Genomic DNA, 18,398 nt, shown 5'->3' on the forward strand with positions numbered 1-18,398 from the left:
AGGCAAGCCGAGGTTTGTTACCAGAGGTGTTTATGTCTCACAACAGTGATAGGTCCAGAGGGCGCCGGAGGAGAGTCCGGCCCCAAAAGAAACCGGCCGCACACGGGGAAGAGGAGACGATAGAAAAAAAATACACCCCCCCCAAAGCCTGGCACCAATCCCCACCCCCACGGGGCTGCCCCCCCTCACCTCCTTCACCAAAAATCCCTCCTCTGGGGGACCCGATCCTGATCTTCCAGCATCCCACTGGAGTCACTCCTGATTAACACCCATAGACTTCAGTGGGGTCGCTCCTGATTCCCAGGGGGTCAGCAAGATCCGAATCCGACCTTGCCCCAACTCCAGGGTGTTAAACCCTGGGCTTCCTGGCTCAGAGGGGGGAGACAAAGGTTGGGGTGGGGCTGCGAGGAGCCAAGATACACAAGGCCAAGAGCTCTTCCCCCGCCGAAGAAATTGCTCAGCTCTAATGCAAAAACAATGCAGGGGGGTTCAAGTTCTACTGGGGTATCCCCCTGCTCCACCATCTCCCCCAGATTCCCCCCCCCTTACAGGAGGGAAAGAGGGGACCCAAGTCACAGTATTTCTAATCCCCCCTAATTAAAAACGGGGTGCTCCTGAAAGAGGGTTGCCCCAGTGTGGACTAGCTGCCATGGGGTAGGGTAAAGACCCCAGGGATATGGGGGGCTAACTTGGATCCCCATTGCCATATATCAGGCAGGTTGCTATGGGGGAGCAATCAGAAGAGAGGTGGGTGGGAAGGGGACATCAGACACCCCCAACGGTGGGGCTGGCTGGGGGGGGCACCAGGCTTTGGGGGAGGGGAGGGGCGTGTGCGCGTAACAACCCGACAACAAGGAAAACGCTAACCCTACAATAATAACAAAACGACGAGAAGAAGAAAAAAGAGCACCACAGTCTCGGAAAATGAAATCAACGAAACAAACCCAAAAAGGCCGGTGGCGGGAGGGCGGGGCAGGGCCGCGGCCGGAGAAAGGGGCACACGGCCCTGCCCACCCCTCAGCCCTGGGCACGTCCTCCTCCAGGCTCGGAGAAGGCCGTCGGTCTGTGCGTGTGGCCATGTGCGGCTCTGAACAGCTGCCTGGGTGGGCGGAGCCCGTTTACAGATTGTGCGCGTGTGTGGGTGGGTGTGTTATTAACAGTCGGTATTGAAACATGGCACCCCACGCGGGGCTCGGCTCAGCCCCCTCTTTCCCCTCCCCCACCCTGCTTCCCGATAGGGTTGCCAACCATTCTTGATTGTCCTGGGGGCTCCAGGAATTCAAGATGAATCTTTAATTAAAGATTATGTCAAATGATCAAACCTCCAGGAACACGTCCAATCAAAATTGGCAACCCTACTTCCCGGCAACTGGCACTGGGAAAGATAACGCCGGAGGGGCAGGCCCCGCCGGGAAATACGGTAGAAAGGAGGAGGTAGAGGAGGCATGTCCATCATTGCTTAAAGGGAACATCTGGGGGGAAAGAAAAAACAAAACCCACTGCCATTAAGGAAAAAAAACAGGGCTTGAATCGCGCCTTGTGCAACCATCAACCCTGGTGCCCAGCGAGCCTAGCTGGGAGCGTAGGCTCTGCACTAGCGCAAGCGGTGGCACAAGGAACCAGGGTGGAAGCATCGTCCCCTGTCCCACCGCTGCCACCATTCCTGTAAATCCAATTTAATACCAAACAAGAGATTTTCCACTGAAGCAAGTCCCCACATCTCGGTTTGGTAAAGGAAAAAAAAAACAAAAAAAACCCCACAACTTTAATTCCCCCCAACTTTTGTTCAAAGAATTCTAATCATGGTGAAACTTTCCAGCTAAGTGGCTTTGAAAAGGGGATCAGTGAAAACGGATTTTAAATATCGGTTTAGTTCAATTTCCACCCCCCGGCAACCCAAGGGCTGCAGAAGTGGAACTGATTAGGTGGGAAAACAGAGGTTTATGTCACACAATAATTACTCTGCCTTAACTGCACCAGGGTAATTAATGCAGTACAACGCCCCCCAGGGCTTACCCTGTATAGGAAGGGGAATATGCTTCACGAGTTTAACTTAATCCAAGTGTAATTGCATCCACATTCAAGATTGGACTAGTAGAACGCTACCAGTAAAAACCCAACCTGACATATTCGTAAGGCCGGACGGGGCTGCTGCGATCAGCCGGGCCCGTGGTTTCCAACCTGTGACAGACTCTTAAAACATTTCAAATGGAGATGCAGACCCCTCTGGGAACCAGGCTGCGGACCCCCAGGGGCATGCGGACCACAGGCTGAAAACCACTGTTCTAGTCTGATTGATTCGGCCCTGTTTGAACGAGAGCAGAGCTTTTAGGAAAACATCCCATTGTGACTGAAAAAAATTGTTCAAAGCGGGCAGGGGAGTCAGGTCTTGCCCCGGCTGAGTGGAAGGAAAGGTGGGGGTAGGGGAAGGAAAGAAACGCAGTGGGAAGCGGGTCCAGAGCAGGTTTTGAAACCCTGCTGTGGGATTTCACCGGGATCAGAACAAGATAATTTCCCCTGCCTACATCCCTCATCTCTCAACGTAGTCAACTTTGCAGCCCCGATTCTGTCCCGATCCTGCAGCCCCTCGCCCCGTCACGCCCAGTTCGCCATCACCCACCCTGCTCATGCTGAGCACAAGCCATCGTGAGCTGGCAGCGTGCGGTGCAGGGGGACGGGGAGCTGGCACCGCTCCGGGGCGTGTGGTATCCGCAGGGTGGGGACACTCGGCTGGCGCTGCTCCCCCTTCCGGCGTCAGCATGAGCAGAATTGGACCCGAGGCTGGACTCGGACGCTAGAAGGCGGCTGGAGAGTCCCTTGCTCCCAGATCAACCAGAAACAAAAGCTAAAAATAACCCTTTTGAAAAGAGAATTCTCTGCCCCCCCTTTGCCAGAACATCCTGGAAAGCCAAAGGAACACACCCGGTGCAGGATGGATCACCCCCATTCCAGGACCGCTCCCGGAAAATGGGGTCCCCTCTTAGGCAGAGCGAGGGGGCTGTGGCTACAGACTGTGGGAGCCGCCAGCTGGAAAACGACCATTCAGAGCCATGAGGCTCAGACGGGGCAACTGGTTTGGAAACACAATCCCAAGTGGCCGAAAGACCGGGGAGGGGTGGGGGGGGAGGGGGTCCCTGCTTAATTGGCCTCTGCAGCATTTGCACTGCGGCTACTAAAGCCACCGTTTTGGCCACTAAAAAAAAAAAGGGAGAGATTTGGGGTTCTAGGGCCAAATTCTGCCAGGGGGAAAACAGCTGCCAGTTGGCGATTGATGGGGTGTCGTCCCTTGGGCCCCCCATTGTGCTCCCTCCCCCCACAGGGGGCAAGAGGAGACGGCATTGCTGAGGTAAATGCGGCAAGAGGCACCAGGAGGATTCTGGGTAAGGACTGAGGAGGGGGGGAGGGGGAGTATGAGCAGCCCCAACCCCCCCAGGGTGGTCCCAGATAGGGCAGGGAAAGATGGGGGGTCCGGTGAGGTGAGCGGAACATAGGGAGAACCAATCCCGACTCCCCCCGACCGCACTGGGGGAAGGGACCCCACCCTGAACCCTTCCCTGAGCAGGAAGGACGAGGGGGACTGTCCGTACCCCATCACCAGCCCCGTCAACATCCCCCGGCTATTGGGATCTGCCCCAATTGGGGCCAAGATCCAGCCAGCCTGACAGCCTGGCTCCCTGATCCAGACATGGCTCCAGAGCACGGGGGAAGGGGGGGGACTGCCCCCTCCCCCATTTGGTTGGCTTCTATTGCAATTCCCAGTGTCACCCCTAGGGGGCAGATTTCCCCCAGCACCATTAAGGGGCGGCCAGCATTAAAGGGAGATTCGCCCCTCCTCACACCCCAGGGCAGGGCTGGTGAGCTCCCCTCCCTGACGCACCCCAGTATTTCGGGGGGGAGGGAGGCCTAAGGAACAGAATGCCCGGTTGGGGGGGGCAGGGCTGAGGTAGGTAGCATTCTCTGAGCCCCACAGGCGAAGGCGAGCAGGTGAGTGTTGCTGGTGGGGGGATGGCGGAGAGAGGCAGGTGCCTCCCCCTGGAACGGACTGGGGTCGGGTTTGGTTCCGTTTGTCCCATCTGCGGAGTGGGAGCGTTGGGCGGGAGCCCGACCCATCAGGTGGCCTGGTCCAGCTCCCCCAGGAGCTCCTCGCCTGGCTGGAAGTGCCCACCACTCTGCTCCAAGGCCTCATCCTCACCGTCGTACAGGGCCAGCTGGGAGAGCGCTGGACCATCCACCACGAAGGGCAGCATGTCACCCAGTAGGGCTGGAGGGGGCGGGGTGCAGGGTGTGAAAGATAACGGGATGGGGGGTGGTTAGGAGAGGACGGGGGAAAAAAAAAAAGGAGGGGGGAATTAATCTCATGTGGCAGGGAGTTCCGCTGGTTAACAAGGCAGGCAAAACAAAGCATGCCAGCCAAGGAGTGCAAGGAGCGAGCCAGTAAGTGTGCTGCTGCCCTCTGCTGGATGCAGCCAGAATTGCTTGCCTGTGTATGCCCTCTACTGTTACGGCTGATTCTCCCGTAGCCCCAGAGGCAGGGGGCCAGGCCAGTCCCCGCTGAGAGCAGTGTCTGCTGCGACCTTACCTAGGGCAGCAGGTCCCTCCCCGCCCACATTGGGGCAGGAGTGGCTCCCCGGTGGGGCAGAATCTGCAGCGAGGTGCCTCCTGGGGGGACAAGATGGGCTGTGGGTGGTCGGATCCACTGCCCTGCCCCCCAGGGATGCCCCAGCCTCCCCCACCGTGACTCAGACTGAGCCCCACCCCCACGCCGTGCAGCACTCACCCATTGGTTCCTCCAGGGCCAGCAGCTTCCGCCCTAGCACCATGCCACCCCGGGGAACCCCGGCGTCCAGCCCCTCCTCCACACTCAGCAGGAAACCCTGGGAAAGAGTAGTGCAGCTGAGAGGATGGGGGGGGGAGATCACCCAGCCCCATCTCCCCAATTCCCATAGGCTGCCCCCCATCCAGTTCCCTCCCCGTCCCTCAGGCGGCCCCCACCCAGCCTAACCCCAATCTACCCCCTCCTTCCCATTCCCCCACATGGCCCCCTTCCCAAGCCCCCCAACCTGACCCCTTCCCCCACCCTTTCCCTGATACCCCTGGCCTGCCCCCCACCCACTCTGCCCCATGTCCCTGAATCTCTCAGACCAGTCGTCGGTGGTACCAGGTTGAGGGAGGGCAGCAGGAAGCCGTCAGGTTCGGAGCCATGGGCGCGCTTCAGGGGCGCTGCCTCCAGGAAGTCGGCCCCTTCCTCCTCCAGGTTCAGCTCCAAGGCCCTGGAGGGTGGGGGGAGAAGCGGGGCACATAAAGGAGCTGGCTGGCACTGAGCTGGCCAGACAGGTGCTCCCTGCCCACCTCACTCCTGGCACAGGAGCAAGGGGGACCCAGGCCAGGGCAGCTACAAGGCAGACAAACCTCACAGGGATCAAACGGAAGCAAAGCATTTACCTGTGGGACTACCTGCTGCAGGAATTTACTAGTTAAAATTTGGATTGGGGGGGGTGCCAGGCCACATGGGCACATGGGTCTGATCTGGGGTGGCAGAGATGGGGGGATACCAGGTTCATGGCCCCTGTGGTTCCTGCCCCACCCTATCCCCTTTGCCCCACCCTCTCACCTCTTCCTAGCCCCCAGGTGTGAGGCAGCGTGATCCCTGCGGTTGCCTCCTGGGGGCGCTGTTGGTGGTGACCCAGGCCCTTCCAGCTCCATGGGCTCCTCCTCTGGGGGCTGGAGGGACCGGGGCTGGCTCAGGCTGGTCTCGCTGCCCCAGCGGGGCAGGCCGGGCAGGTCGGGTTCACGGGCAGACACCCCATGGAAGCTGCTGGAGCGAGGACGCGGTGGGGGCGAGGCAGATGGCGGCGGGGGGCCTGTTCCCCTGGCCGCGGCAGGATCACCCCGCTTCTCGGCCAGCCAGGGGGGCTGGTCGGTGCTACTGAGCTGGAAATCGTCGTCCATCGAGATGTACGGAGCCAGCATCTCCAGGTCGAGCGCTTCGTAATCCTGCAGGGGGAGTGCGGTATTAGCAGCAGCAGGGACCCCTCGCCCAGCACCAAGATGCAGCCACCTCTGGGGCAAGGCACAGGGGCTGCTTATATAAGGACCGGGGTGGGATCACGCGTGGATCCAGGAGTCAGTAACTGGGTTTGACTCTCAGAGGCGACTCCCTGGCTGTGTCCAGTTGGGGAACTGTCTGCCTGAGGGGTGCGGGAGCAGGGGCTGGGAGCCCCAGGGGAACAAAGACCTCGGCAATAGGGGTCACTGGCTCCCCCCCACACCCAGTACCTGCAGCGCCGTCTCCACGGCCTCCTGGGTGGAGGCGAAGAGCTTCTGCACGTTCTCCATGTCAAAGAGCAGCTCGGCCTGGGGGGAGAATGGGAACATGGCTGGAGGGCCAGCGGGGAGCCCCCTCTTCACAGCACCCTGGCCCCTGATAGTGCAACCCCGGTCCCCATCCTGCACTCCCCCACCAACACAGCCCCCACCCCCATTCTGGCCTCTGCCCCCTTTCCTGCAGCCCTCTCAGCCCCTCCCCCTATGGACACAGCCCACTGCACCCCAGTGATGCAGCCCCACCCCCACTCCACTCCCGACAGACCCCCTGCAGCCCCCGTGGACACAGCTCCCTGCCCCCCATCCCTCCTCCCCACTTCCCCTCCTAGTCCCCCACTGACACAGTCCCCCTACTGCCCCCTTTGCCCCTCGCTGTTCCCGTCGCCCCCCATTCCTGAAACCCCCACTCCCATCACCCCTGCTGCCCCCTAGAAGCACAGCCACTGCCCCCCATTCCCTCTCACTAGCCTCAGACACATCCTCTGTCCCCGTGATGTGATGCAGCCCCTCCCGCCATTCGTGAGCCCCCCCACACACACACTAGCCCAGCCCCCTTGTTGCCCCACAGCAGGCTCCTTACCGGGGCGGCGCTCTTGGCAGAGTCCTGGGGCGGCCCGCCGGCCTCGAGGGGGCGGGGGGAGGACCGTGCCCGCGGGGCCCCCTCCCTGTTGGCGCGGCCTCCGGGTGGGTCGAAGATGGGTCCCAGCAGCCGCTGCAGGTCGGGGCTGCAGAACCGGCGCGGGTCGCGCTGCAGCTCCACCTCGCTCACGTGGGCCGGGCGCAGGAAGGCCAGGAGCCGGGGGCCGTGCCGCTCTGGGGGGAGCGCAGGGTCACTGGGGCGACCGGCCCCCTGCTCTCTGAGCGGTGCCCCTCCCGGCCCCCGGCCCGGCCTCCCCCAAACACCCCACGCCACCTCTGTCACCCCGCCCTCACCGCCACAGACACCCTGCCCCGCGCCCCCTGGCCTCCTCCACCCTGCCCCAGCACCCAGAGACCCCTAAGCACCTCGTACCGTGCCCCACCTCTGTCACCCCGCCCTCACTGCCCCTGCCACTCTGCCCCATGCCCCACCTCTGCCGGCCCTCATGCCCCCCAGCCCCCTCCACCCCCCCCCCCCAGCACCCAGACCCCCCTGCACCCCCACCTCTGTCACACCGCCCCACGCCCCACCTCCTCCGGCCCTCAGGCCCCCCAGCCTCCTCCACCCTGCCCCAGCACCCAGAGACCCCTAAACACCTTACACCAATGCTCCACAGCAGGCTCCTTACCGGACCCTCACCTCGCACCCCACCGCCCCGTGACACTCTGCCCCACCCCACTAAATCCCGACACCCAGCCCCCTACCCCACTGCTGCCCCCCTGCCCACCTCTGCTGCCTTGCCCTCACTAACCCCCAACGCCCTGCCTCATGCCCCACCTCTGCCACCCGCCCCCACTTCCAATGTCCCGCTCCCCACTCCCCCCAGCACCTAGCCCTGCACCCTCTCTTCTGCCAGAAACCCCACTGACACCCGACCAACCCCAACCCCATACCCCACCCCCACCACTCCACATGGCTCACTCCCCCGGCATCCCAGAGACCCAGCACACCCACCCCATACCCCACTCCCCTCAGGAACTAACTGGAGCCACACTGGTCCCCGTTCCCCATGCTCCGTACCGAAGCTGAGGTTGAGTATGGTCTCCCCGGTGTCTGGCTCCAGTTCCTCAGAGCTCCCGTTGGCCTGGCGGGCAGGGTCAGGCTCCGGTGGCAGGCGCCGCCCCTCACCCTGGCGTTCGGTCTGCTCCAGCGACAGAACCACGCCCGTCTCCTCCACCTGGCTGCAAAGGAAACGGGGTCGGGGGCAGAAGTGAGGAGGGGAAGACAAAGGTGTCAGGGTCCAGCAGCTCACACCAGTTCCAGTGCTGCAGGACACAGTCGGGGGCGTGCCGCTGCGTGTCATAGCCCCTATACTGCCAGCAGCTGATGGGGATTCTCCTTCAGCTCTGCTGGTGTAAGGCAATCTGGGTTCTGTCTAGGGGAGGCCGAGTGGCCACAAAGCACCAGCCACAGGATGGCCAGGAAGCAGGTTTGTTACAGCTCAGCTCCTGCCAGCACAACCAGGGGATACGGACGGAGCAGGGCCCAGTGTCACCCCTATCCCAGCCAAGCCGAGCACCCCCCCCCCACCCCGAGCTGGTTCCTGCATCACCCTCCCCAGCTGAGCTTCCACCCACCCACTGAGCTGAGCCCAGCTGGTCCCTGGGGTCAGCCCCTCCCCACCAACCCTGGGCCAAGCCAGCAGGGGCCACACAGAGCAAAAGTGGCCTGATGCCGGGTGGGCCATGACCCCGCTCTCCTCGGAGCTGCTGCACGTCTCTGGGGGGCCCCGGGACACGACCCCACCCGACGGGCCCGGGCCCCTCCCCCTCCCCGACATCCCGGCCCCTCCCACCTGAGGACGAAGTGGACGCAGACGACGCTCTCAGGCTGGGAGTTCTTGCTGTTGGAGATAACGGTGGCCTGGGTCTGAGCCCACAGGTAGCCCCCGCTCTTGGCCAGGAAACGGTACTGGCCCGTCACCACCTGCCCTTTGCTCAGCACTGCGGGGAGGAGCGGAGGGGTCAGAGCCGCCCACGGGGAGAGACTGGACAGAGAGAGAGACGGGAGGGGAGGGGACGGGACAGAGAGAAATGGGACGAGACGGGATGGGACAAGAGAGATCACAGGACAGGACGGGACGGGAGTAGGGTGACCAGATGTTAAGGGGAAAATATTTGACACTCACCCGTCCAGGAGTTCGGCGGAGAGCCCTTCAGTCACAGACAGTCTTCCGCAGTATTTCGGCGGCGGGTAATAAACCTGGCCGCCAAAGACAGAAGCCCCCGCCGCCGAAATACCACCGAAGACCGTCCGCGACTGAAGGACTCTCTGCCGAACTGCCGCCGAAGACCAGGAAACAAAATATTGGGACAAATGGCGTCGCGACCGTACTCTGGTTGGGACGCGGGACAAACTCCTCAAAAATCGGGACAGTCTCAATTTTATCGGGACGTCTGGTCACCCTAGACGGGAGGGACAGGAGAGACGGGAGAGGATGGGACCGGAGAGACAGGATGGGACAGGAGAGACAGGGACAGTACGGGCGGGAGAGAAAGAGATGGGACAGGACAAACAGAGAGAGAGAGAGAGGGAGGAAGGACAGACGGACTGAGAGAGACGGCATGGTCAAATGGATGGCGAGAGATGGGGAGCTGTAGGGAAGGAAGCTCTTGCACTGACTGGGCGGGAGATACCAGGCTGGATGGGCCGTGGTCTGACTGAGGGGGGTGTGCCCCAAGCTAGAGGGCCACTGGTTGGATCTGGCACACCTTCTCCCATATAATGCACTGGCTAGGAGGTGCGCTTTCACCCCCTGCTGGATGCAATGGGAACTGCTCAGCCATGTGTCATAGCCCCAGTACTGCTCGCAGCTAATGGGGATTCTCCTTAGCTGCAGCGGGGGAGGGGGACTTTTCAAGCAGGGGGATCAGGGGCTCTCTCTTCCATTGCAGGGGCAGCCGAGGATGGGGAGGGGGAGGCTGGGAGTCACTTACGGGTGTGGACGCTCTTGCTGACGGCGTCGGAGTCCAGGGCGTGGATGTACTCGTAGATGGAGCAGCCCAGCAGCTCGTCAGGCGTGTACCCTGCCACCTCCGCGATCCTGCCCGGGAGACCGGGGGGGGTGGGGGTGGGGGGGAGTCCAGTCAGTGAGACACCCCTCCCCCACTCCCGTATCAACCCCCTCCCACCACCCCGGCTGGATCCCACGTAGCGCTGAATAATCTCCCACCCACAACATCAGGCCAGGGGTTCCCCCAGCACAGGGGTGGTGCCCCAGTATCCTGGAACAGCCATCACCCCCAGAGCCATTGCAGCATCAGCATGCTGGGGGAGGGGGGACTTGGAGTGGGGGGCTGCGAGGGGCAGAAAGGAGGGGGCCCTGTGGGGGAGAGGACGGACAGACAGGAGCAGAGGGGACCCTTGGGAGGGCCAAAGAGCAGCATGGGGTAAAGAGAGGGGACCCCAGGGAAAAAAAACCCTCCCCCAGGAGAGCAAGGTTGGGGAGGGGGAAGCAGTGGGAGTAGATCAGGGGCTCCCAGGGGTGGAGTTCTGCCCTTGTGGAGGTGAGTCAGGAGTCCCTTGTGGGGTCAAGGTGGGGAAAGGGAAGGGTCCCTGGGGGCAGGGCTGAGCCCTCATAGAGGTGGGCAGGGGAAGCAGTGGGGATGGGGAGGGGAAAAAGGTTCTGCATGGGGGCGGGGGAGGGGAAATCATGGGGGGAGGGAGGGGCCCCTCATGGGGACGGGGACCCCTGTGAGGCACGGATGGGGGCAGGGTCTCTCCTGGGGGACAAGGATGGGATGGGACAGCAGGAGAGCCGGGTCCCTCGTGGGGCGGGGGAGGGCAGTGTGAGGGCGGGGCCCCCAGTGGCCACGCCCCCTCACCTCTCGTCGCAGTAGGTGAATTTCATGTCCATGCTGTGCTGGCTGAGGAAGGTGCTGCTGTCCAGTGGGGTCTCGATGTTGGCGGGGTGGGGGATGGCCTCGCAGATCAGCACCAGGCAGCGCAGGGGGGGCTCCGCATACCCCCCCTCCGCCTCCTCCAGGCCCTCCCGCGCCGGCGTGTAGGACCGCATGTGGCCGGCGCAATGCAGCACCTGGGGGGGGAGGGGCGGGCCAATCAGAGCCCTCTTGCGCCAGACTCCACCCCCAACTCTCACAAGGCTCCGCCTTGGGACTCCACGCTGGTGGGGTCTAGAATCCCGTCTCCATGGGAACCCGCCCACCACTGTTCCAAAACCACCATCCCCCAGCAAGTCCTCCGCTGCTGCTCTAGAACCCTGTTGCGGTAGCAACCCCCGTTTCTCTTCTAGAACGTTTCCACGGCGACCCACCTGCAGCTGTTCCAGAACCCTGTTTCCATGGTGGCCCATCCCCCACTGTTCCAGAAGCCTGTATCCATGCCAACCTCCTCAGCCCCCATTCTCGTCTCACCCTAGCGTGGCTCTAGAACCCCGTTTCTACAGCGACCTACCTACAACTGTTCTGGAACTCTGTTTCCATAGTGACCAACCACTGTCCCAGAACCACATATCCATGCCGACCGCCCAACCCTGTTCTAGAACCCCATTTCCGTAACACCCGGGTACTGCCCTAGAACCCTGTTTTCACAGCCACTCCAATACTGTTTCCATAGCAACCCTTCCACTACTGTTCTAGAGCAGAATTCCATGGTGCCCTGGACTGATCCAGAACCCAGTTCCATCTCTCCCCTCCCCCAGCTGTTCTAGACCCCTCCCGGTTCCAGACATTCCCCCCTGCTCCCCTCACCTTCCAGGTGGCCGACTTGAGGTTGACGGTGCGCCCCCTGCTGGTCAGGGTGCTCTTCATGCGCAAGGAGAAGCTGCGCTCGGTCTTCACCTCCTTCTTCTTAGAGAAGCCTGCGGCGGGGAGAGGGCAGGGCAGCATCAGGCGGTGGCGGGTGGGGCGGCTGGTCCCCCGGTGGGGGGGGGCGATTGGGGGGCAGGGAGGAGCAGTGGAGGCTGTGGGACTGGTGGGGGAGGGTAGTCACAAGAGTGGGGTGAGTGTGGGGACGGTTACAGGGGCTGCGTGTGACAGTGGGGGTGAGAGGTCAGGTCTTGGTGACTGGGGCTCCAAGATGGGGGAGCTGATTGGACAGGGGCGTATGGGATAGTGTGGGGGGGTTGGGGGCAGGTCACTGACATGGGGACACTCACCTTGCACAGGGGGCTGGGGGGGGGCGCTCACCCTGCGGGGGGATCCTGAAGGGAGGCGGAGGGGAGTCTGGGGGAGCACTCACCCTGGGGGGGGGGCACTCACCCTGCCGGGGGCTCAGCACATCCTGCAGCTCCTCCTGGTCACAGGGGTGGATGAAATCGAAGACGCTGTGTCCAATCAGCTCCAGCTTGGCAGGGGGTGGGGGGGAAGCGTGGGGGGGGGAAAATAACAGCCAGTGTTGGGGGGAGTCACACTATGCCAGACCTGCCCCCCCAACCCCCACTCTCAGCACCTCCCTCGCAGCTCCCTGGTCCCTGCCTACCTGAGCAGGGCGACCAGCTGATGGATTAACACTCCCCCCCACTCCTTTCTCATGCCCCCCCCACCCAGCGGTGGTTGCTGAGGGGTTCCCAGAGTGGGGATGGGGATGGAGCCCCCAGCCCTGCTCCCTGCAGCAGGGGCGGGGGGGCGCACACACACTCACCTGGGTCAGCCCCAGGTGCTTGCTGACATTCTCTGACAGATAAGCCATGTCGCCCTCCTCCGTCAGCACCATGACGAAACCATCCAGGGCCTTCAGGTAACAGGCGTCCACCTGCTCCGGCTGCCCGCGCCACTCCTCTGCCGGCCACAAGCACAGGGGTCAGGGCGGGCCCCCCACCCCGGGGCAGCCGAGGGGGGGCAGGGCTCTAACGGACGGGGGGGCAGGTTCCAGTCTGCCCCACAAACCTCCCCCAGTGATAACAGCCCCTGCTGCCCTCCATCAGGAGCCCATCCAGCCTGGTATCTCTCTCCCTTCCCCCACACCAGCTCAGACCCATGGGCCCCTCCAGCCCGTGCCCAGCAATGGCCAATCCCAGTCGCCTCCGCGTCAGCCGAGTCTCCCCCACGATGCTCGGAGGGGACGGGATCCCCTTCCTGACCCCGACCCCACCGGAGCCCTGAAGCCTGTGATCCCATTGAGCCCAGCCGGCTGCTGGGAGCAGGCACAGCTGGCGCCGCCCCTCGCCCGTCCAAGCGCCAGCAGGGAGCCGGGAATGTCCTGGCACCCAAAGGTGGGGAGGGGGCCTCACCCGAGGTGATGAGTTTGTGCATCCGCAGGTAGCTGATGGTGAGGCGCATGATGGAGGCCTTGTCCAGGTGGGCGCTGACCCCCCGGGCGAAGGGCAGGGTGTGGGCCAGCTGGTAGAACACCTCCGTCTCCTTGCTCCGGCGGCATCGCGCCGCGTCCCGCGACTTCTCTTTGCGGAGCTCCGTCGTAGACCGGCTGCCAAGGGTGGGGGACACAGCACCAGGTCAGAGGGGACACACATCCCCCCCCCCCTCCGGCCACCAGGGCAGTGCACACACACGCCAGGCCCCAGAGCAAAGCTTGACCCCTTGGTTCTATCCCCAGCTCTGGGAGGGGAGGGGAGTCTAGTGGTTAGAGCAGAGGGCTGGGAGCCAGGATTCCTGGGTTCTATCCCAGCTCTGGGAGGGGAGGGGAGTCTAGTGGTTAGAGCAGAGGGCTGGGAGCCAGGATTCCTGGGTTCTATCCCCAGCTGTACTGCTGACTGGTTTGATTTTGGGAGGGGCTGGAAGGCTCCATGCTCTGACCCCACTAGCCCCCCACCCACCCATGCCAGACATGGCTCCCCTCACCCCTGACTGTACTCAGCCAAACAGGGTCACCCCAAGCCCCGTTCATCCAGCTTCTTCCAGGACTCCTCGGACTATCCCTGTGGGGCAGGGGGGACAGAGCAGGGGGGCAGGGCAGCCCCCTGCACAGGCACACCCCCCAGAGCCACCCGCAACCAGAAAGCCCCCAACACTCACCACCCCCCAGCAGCTGCAGGATTGCTCAGAGCCAGGTCCCGCATGGGGTCCCAACAGAAGTTAATATTAGCGGTGGGGACCAGGGGAAGGGAGATGTGGGGGAACCTCAAGGGGAGGGGGGCAGTGAGTGATGAGGGGAGGGGAGGGGAGTCTAAGCCAACTATGCATAGGAAAGAGACTAGGACCATTCCCCTCCCCACCCCCAATATCCCAGTGCCCACCCCTGTACCCCCATTATCCCACAGCCCCGTCCACTCCTCACCTCTGCACCCCCAATATCCCAGTGCCCCCTGCCCACTCCTCACCTCTGCACCCCCAATATCCCACAGCCCCGTCCACTCCTCTCTTGCACCCCAATATCCCACCACCCCCTTCCTACAATCCATCCCAGCACCCCCCAATATCCCAGTGCCCCCACCCATTCCCCACCCCCGTACCCCAATATCTCACAGCCCCTGTCCACTCCTCACCCCTATACCCCCAATATCCCCCAGCCCCGTCCACTCCTCACTCCTGCGCCCCCAATATCCCAGTGCCTGCTCCCCACCCCATATTCACAAATATCATGGTACCTGCTGCCCACCCCAATATCCCAATACCAGCCCCCACCCTCCCACTCCCAGCTCCTACCCAAACCATCCCCCGTCTCTGCGCCCCCGGCATCAGCCTGGCACCCCCTCCAGCCTGGCTCGCCCTCCTCCGGCCGGACTCTCCCACAATCCACCGGGCCCAGCTGCCGAGCCCACCCCCTCCCGCTCCGGCCGTGCGAGAACAGCCTGTTCTGCCTCTGTCCCTGGCCCTTTGCCCACTTCCCACCCCGCCCTGGGAGCCGGGCGCCCAGGGAGAACGTGGGGCTTTGCCAGAGGCATCCGAGTCTTAGCCGCCAGCGACGTACGGCGGGAGTGGGGCTTGGGACCAGCTGTGGGCAGAGGGGGGCACCTGGCACGGTGGGGGGCAGGGAGCGAGCCCCCAGCTGGGGATGCTCCAGTGGGGTAAAGTCAGAGCCATGGAAGGGGGCTAGAATCTGGGGGGCAGCGTGGGGCAGGAGGGCATCTACACACCAAGCCCTGCCATCGGGGAGCCGCTCACTCATGCCCCGAGATGCAGAGTTCTCTGTCCAACAGGTACTGTGGGGGGGCGGGGGGGGCGGCGGGGGAATGCCAAGGGAGCCCTGGGAAGGCTGCTGCAGGAGAGGGGGCGGGGAGGGAGGCGTGGCTGCGAGCTTCCTCACAACAGTGCCCTGACACCTGCCCCAGATGAAGCTTGTGGGGGGGAGGGAACATTCTGACAGCTGTGAGTTATCTCACCGAGCACGTGACAGCAGGTGGCCCAGCCCCAGGGAACAGACAGCTCAGAGGCCAGGACACCCCCCCCCCAAAACATGTGTGCCCCTCGATTTCACACCCTGAATGCTGGAGCTGTGAGCTTCCCCAGAGCAGTGCCCTGCCCGGCACCCAGTGTGGGACCCCGGAGCTGTGAGCTTCCCCAGAGCAGTGCCCTGCCCGGCACCCAGTGTGGGACCCAGAGCTGTGAGCTTCCCTGGAGCAGTGCCCTACCCGGCACCCAGTGTGGGACCCCGGTGCTGTGAGCTTTCCCTGAGCAGCGAGTTAACCCACTTCTCCACCATCTGCCCATGAAATACAACACCTCTGCCCCACACCTCCCCACATGGGTCCTTCACTCCCAATAAGAGGGCACCTGCCCTCCAGAGGGTACCCCAGATCTCAAAATCATGCCTCCCTTCCCCATCACAGCACAGACCCCCTCAAATCACCCCTCCTCCCTTCCCCCCCATGGCAGAGACCCCCATATCACACCTCCCCCCCACAGCACAGACTCCCTAAATCACAGCTCCCCGCCCCCCACAGCAGATCTCCCCTCCCCTCCCCTCCATTCCACTCCCCCCCCCCCCGCCCTTCCGCATGCCGTGTCCGCACGTGCACTTGGCAGACTGTCCAGGACACCGTGTTCTGCACACCGGGCTGGGTGCCAGGTCTGGCTGCCTGGAGCTGTGGGAAGGGCTGGGGGGGGGGGGGAGAGCAGAGCTGTCAGCCTCCAGCCCAGCCACTCTGCTAACCAACCCTCCCTCCAACCCCAGCAGGTCCCTTCCAACCAGCCCCACCTTCCAGGACAAAATCCTCCCCTCCTCTTACAGTCTACAGCCACCCCCTGGGGTGGGATCGCCCCTAGAGCCTATTCCCCAGCCTGCCTCCCCTCCAAACAATAGACCCCTGGGCAGGGGTCCCCTCGCCCAGCCTGCTTGGCCTCTTAGAAATGCCTGGGAGGGGGGGATCCCCAGGACCCCCTTTCACCTACCCCCCCATCTACCCCTGAGTGGGCAAAAAGCCTGAGGTTCTGTCCCCACTGCCCCACCCGAGGGGGCGCAGTGCAGGGAGGGGGAGGGGGCCCTGTACCTGAGCTTCCCAAGGGCTAAGGGGTGTGAAGCCCCACTGCCCCCCCATATCCAGCAAGGGGTTGGCACCACCCCCTTCCCAGCCCTCAATCCCCCTCCGCACCTGCCCAGCCCCCTCCCCTCCACTAAAAAGGGTTGGGGGCAGCAGGGAAGGGTGGGGAGGACCCCCCCTCCCACCGGCATGAGTGGAAGGAGGGAGGTGGTGCCCTAGACAGTGAGAGAGCCAGCGGAGGGGGGGGGGAAGAAGCCCCCGCCCACCCTGGCAAAGGGCACATCAACTTCAGCCACAGCAGGGGACAGACCCTTTTCCCCTGCTCCAAATGAGAACGGAGAATCCCCATCAGCTGGGAGCAGTACGGGACCTATGACGCACAGCTGTGCAGTGGTACACATGCACCGCATTTTAAGGACTGGTTGGTACAGGGATCCCTCACCCAACACTGAAATGCAGCCACCTCTGGGCTGGGGGCTCGGCAGCTGGAACTTCACAACAACGTGCTCAGGAGAGGAAGAGACCGTGCTGGGGCACTGAGGCCAGCACTGACTGTGAGGGGAAGTGCCCCCTACTGAGCCCCCGCCCCCCTCCCTGCAGCACAGCGCCCCCTAGCACTGCACGGGGCCAGCACTGGCTGCACTGGTAGAGCACCCGCTACTGAATGACCAATCCCATGTCACACAGCCGACAGAGTCCTGGGTTTCCCACCCGATCCCGTGCCACGCCCAGCCCCGCGCTCGGGTGCCGACCCAACAGCACGAGCCTGGATGGCCACGGGCCACATTGCTGCATCCTGGCGCTGCCGGGAGCGGGAGGGACAGCCGGCCGGCCGATGCTGGCAGGCAACAGAACCTTTCCTCAGCACGATTCCACGGCCTAGCCGACGGAGCCAAGAACACTGCGTGGGAATGAATGAACGGAGCCAGCACAGAACCGGGTCAGAACCAGCCCCAGCTCAAAACAAGATCCGAGGCGAAGCAGAATCAGAGCCGAACCAGACCCAGAAACAGATCCAGATCGAAACCAGATCCAAGCCAAACTAGAACCAGAACTGAGCTGCCTCCAGAACCAGAGTCAGCGCTTTCTGGATCCCAAACCCAGCTCACAGCCCCCTGGATATCTTTTCCTTTCCCCGCCCCATCACTGGATCTCTAGCTGTTGTTTTCATTTAAAAGCAGCTCAACTCGGAATTTGCCACCCAGCCATTCGCTGTTCAGGGCACCCAGTGTGTCTGGGTTGCCCCACCTCTGTCTCAGATAAGGCGGGAGTGAGGTCTAGTGGTTACAGCAGGGAGGGGGCTGGGACTCAGGACTCCTGGGTTCTTTCTGCTCTGTGACCTTGGGCAAGTCCCGCCCATGGCACAGCTCCCCCCATAGTCGGGGGGTGCCCTATACCCATGGGAAGCCCTCCGCTAGGGAAATGTGGCTGGACAGAACTGAGCTAATTGTGGGAAGGGGGGAGGGATTGCCTGAGTGAGGGGGAGTCGTACTCCGGGGGGGGTTAACCCCTTCCCTGGAGGGGAAGGGGTCTGGCCATCCACAGAGAGCACCGATGGGGGGGGGGGGCTGGAAGAGTACTAGCCCCCGCTTCCCCCCTCCCCGGCCCTTGGCAGGCAGCCCAGAGGCCCCTCTCCCGCCTACGTGAGCCGGGCGAGGGGAGGGGGAGGCAGCGGCCAGGCCAGTCCTTTTCCTGTTTGCTGCTCCCAGGCCCAGCTAATTTTGGCCGGGAACAGGGTGCTGCCATAGGCAGGGGCGGCTCTAGCCATTTCACCGCCCCAAGCACGCCGCGGGGGGTGTTCTGCCGGTCGCCGGTCCCACGGCCCCGGTGGACCTCCCGCAGGCGTGTCTGTGGATGCTCCACCAAAGCCGTGGGACCAGCGGACCCTCCGCAGCCACGCCTGTGGGAGGTCCACCGGAGCCGCCTGCCGCCCTCCCGGGGACGGGCAGAGCGCCCCCCGCGGCGTGCCGCCCCAAGCACACGCTTGGCATGATGGAGCCGCCCCTGGCCATAGGGCGTCACGGCTGGGCCCGAGCCCCCCATTGCCCTCCCCGAACCAAGGCCCCGCTCTAAGGAGGAGGGTGGGCGAAGGCAGCG

The 18,398-nt window shown here is 63.4% G+C and overlaps 1 protein-coding gene across 8 annotated transcripts in view; it reads right to left on the reverse strand.

Moving 5' to 3' along the window:
* The window catches only part of HIF3A (hypoxia inducible factor 3 subunit alpha), a 23,254-nt gene continuing 4,856 nt past the window's right edge, over nucleotides 1–18,398 (reverse strand). For 2 of the 8 annotated variants that reach the window (XM_039511045.1, XM_039511048.1), the window contains exons 2-14: nucleotides 13,155–13,348; nucleotides 12,566–12,702; nucleotides 12,184–12,268; nucleotides 11,674–11,783; nucleotides 10,789–11,000; nucleotides 9,901–10,007; nucleotides 8,760–8,907; nucleotides 7,985–8,145; nucleotides 6,905–7,137; nucleotides 6,277–6,354; nucleotides 5,612–5,994; nucleotides 5,159–5,270; nucleotides 2–4,261 (exon numbers count right to left, since the gene is read on the reverse strand). In XM_039511045.1, the coding sequence (XP_039366979.1) occupies nucleotides 3,812–4,261; nucleotides 5,159–5,270; nucleotides 5,612–5,994; nucleotides 6,277–6,354; nucleotides 6,905–7,137; nucleotides 7,985–8,145; nucleotides 8,760–8,907; nucleotides 9,901–10,007; nucleotides 10,789–11,000; nucleotides 11,674–11,783; nucleotides 12,184–12,268; nucleotides 12,566–12,702; nucleotides 13,155–13,348 (2,410 nt within the window). In that variant the 3' untranslated portion in view covers nucleotides 2–3,811. The other 6 variants (XM_039511049.1, XM_039511044.1, XM_039511047.1 and 3 more) reach the window with 6 other exon arrangements.

This window comes from Mauremys reevesii, linkage group 22 (genome assembly GCF_016161935.1).
Source record: "Mauremys reevesii isolate NIE-2019 linkage group 22, ASM1616193v1, whole genome shotgun sequence".
Classification (NCBI taxonomy): domain Eukaryota; kingdom Metazoa; phylum Chordata; order Testudines; family Geoemydidae; genus Mauremys; species Mauremys reevesii.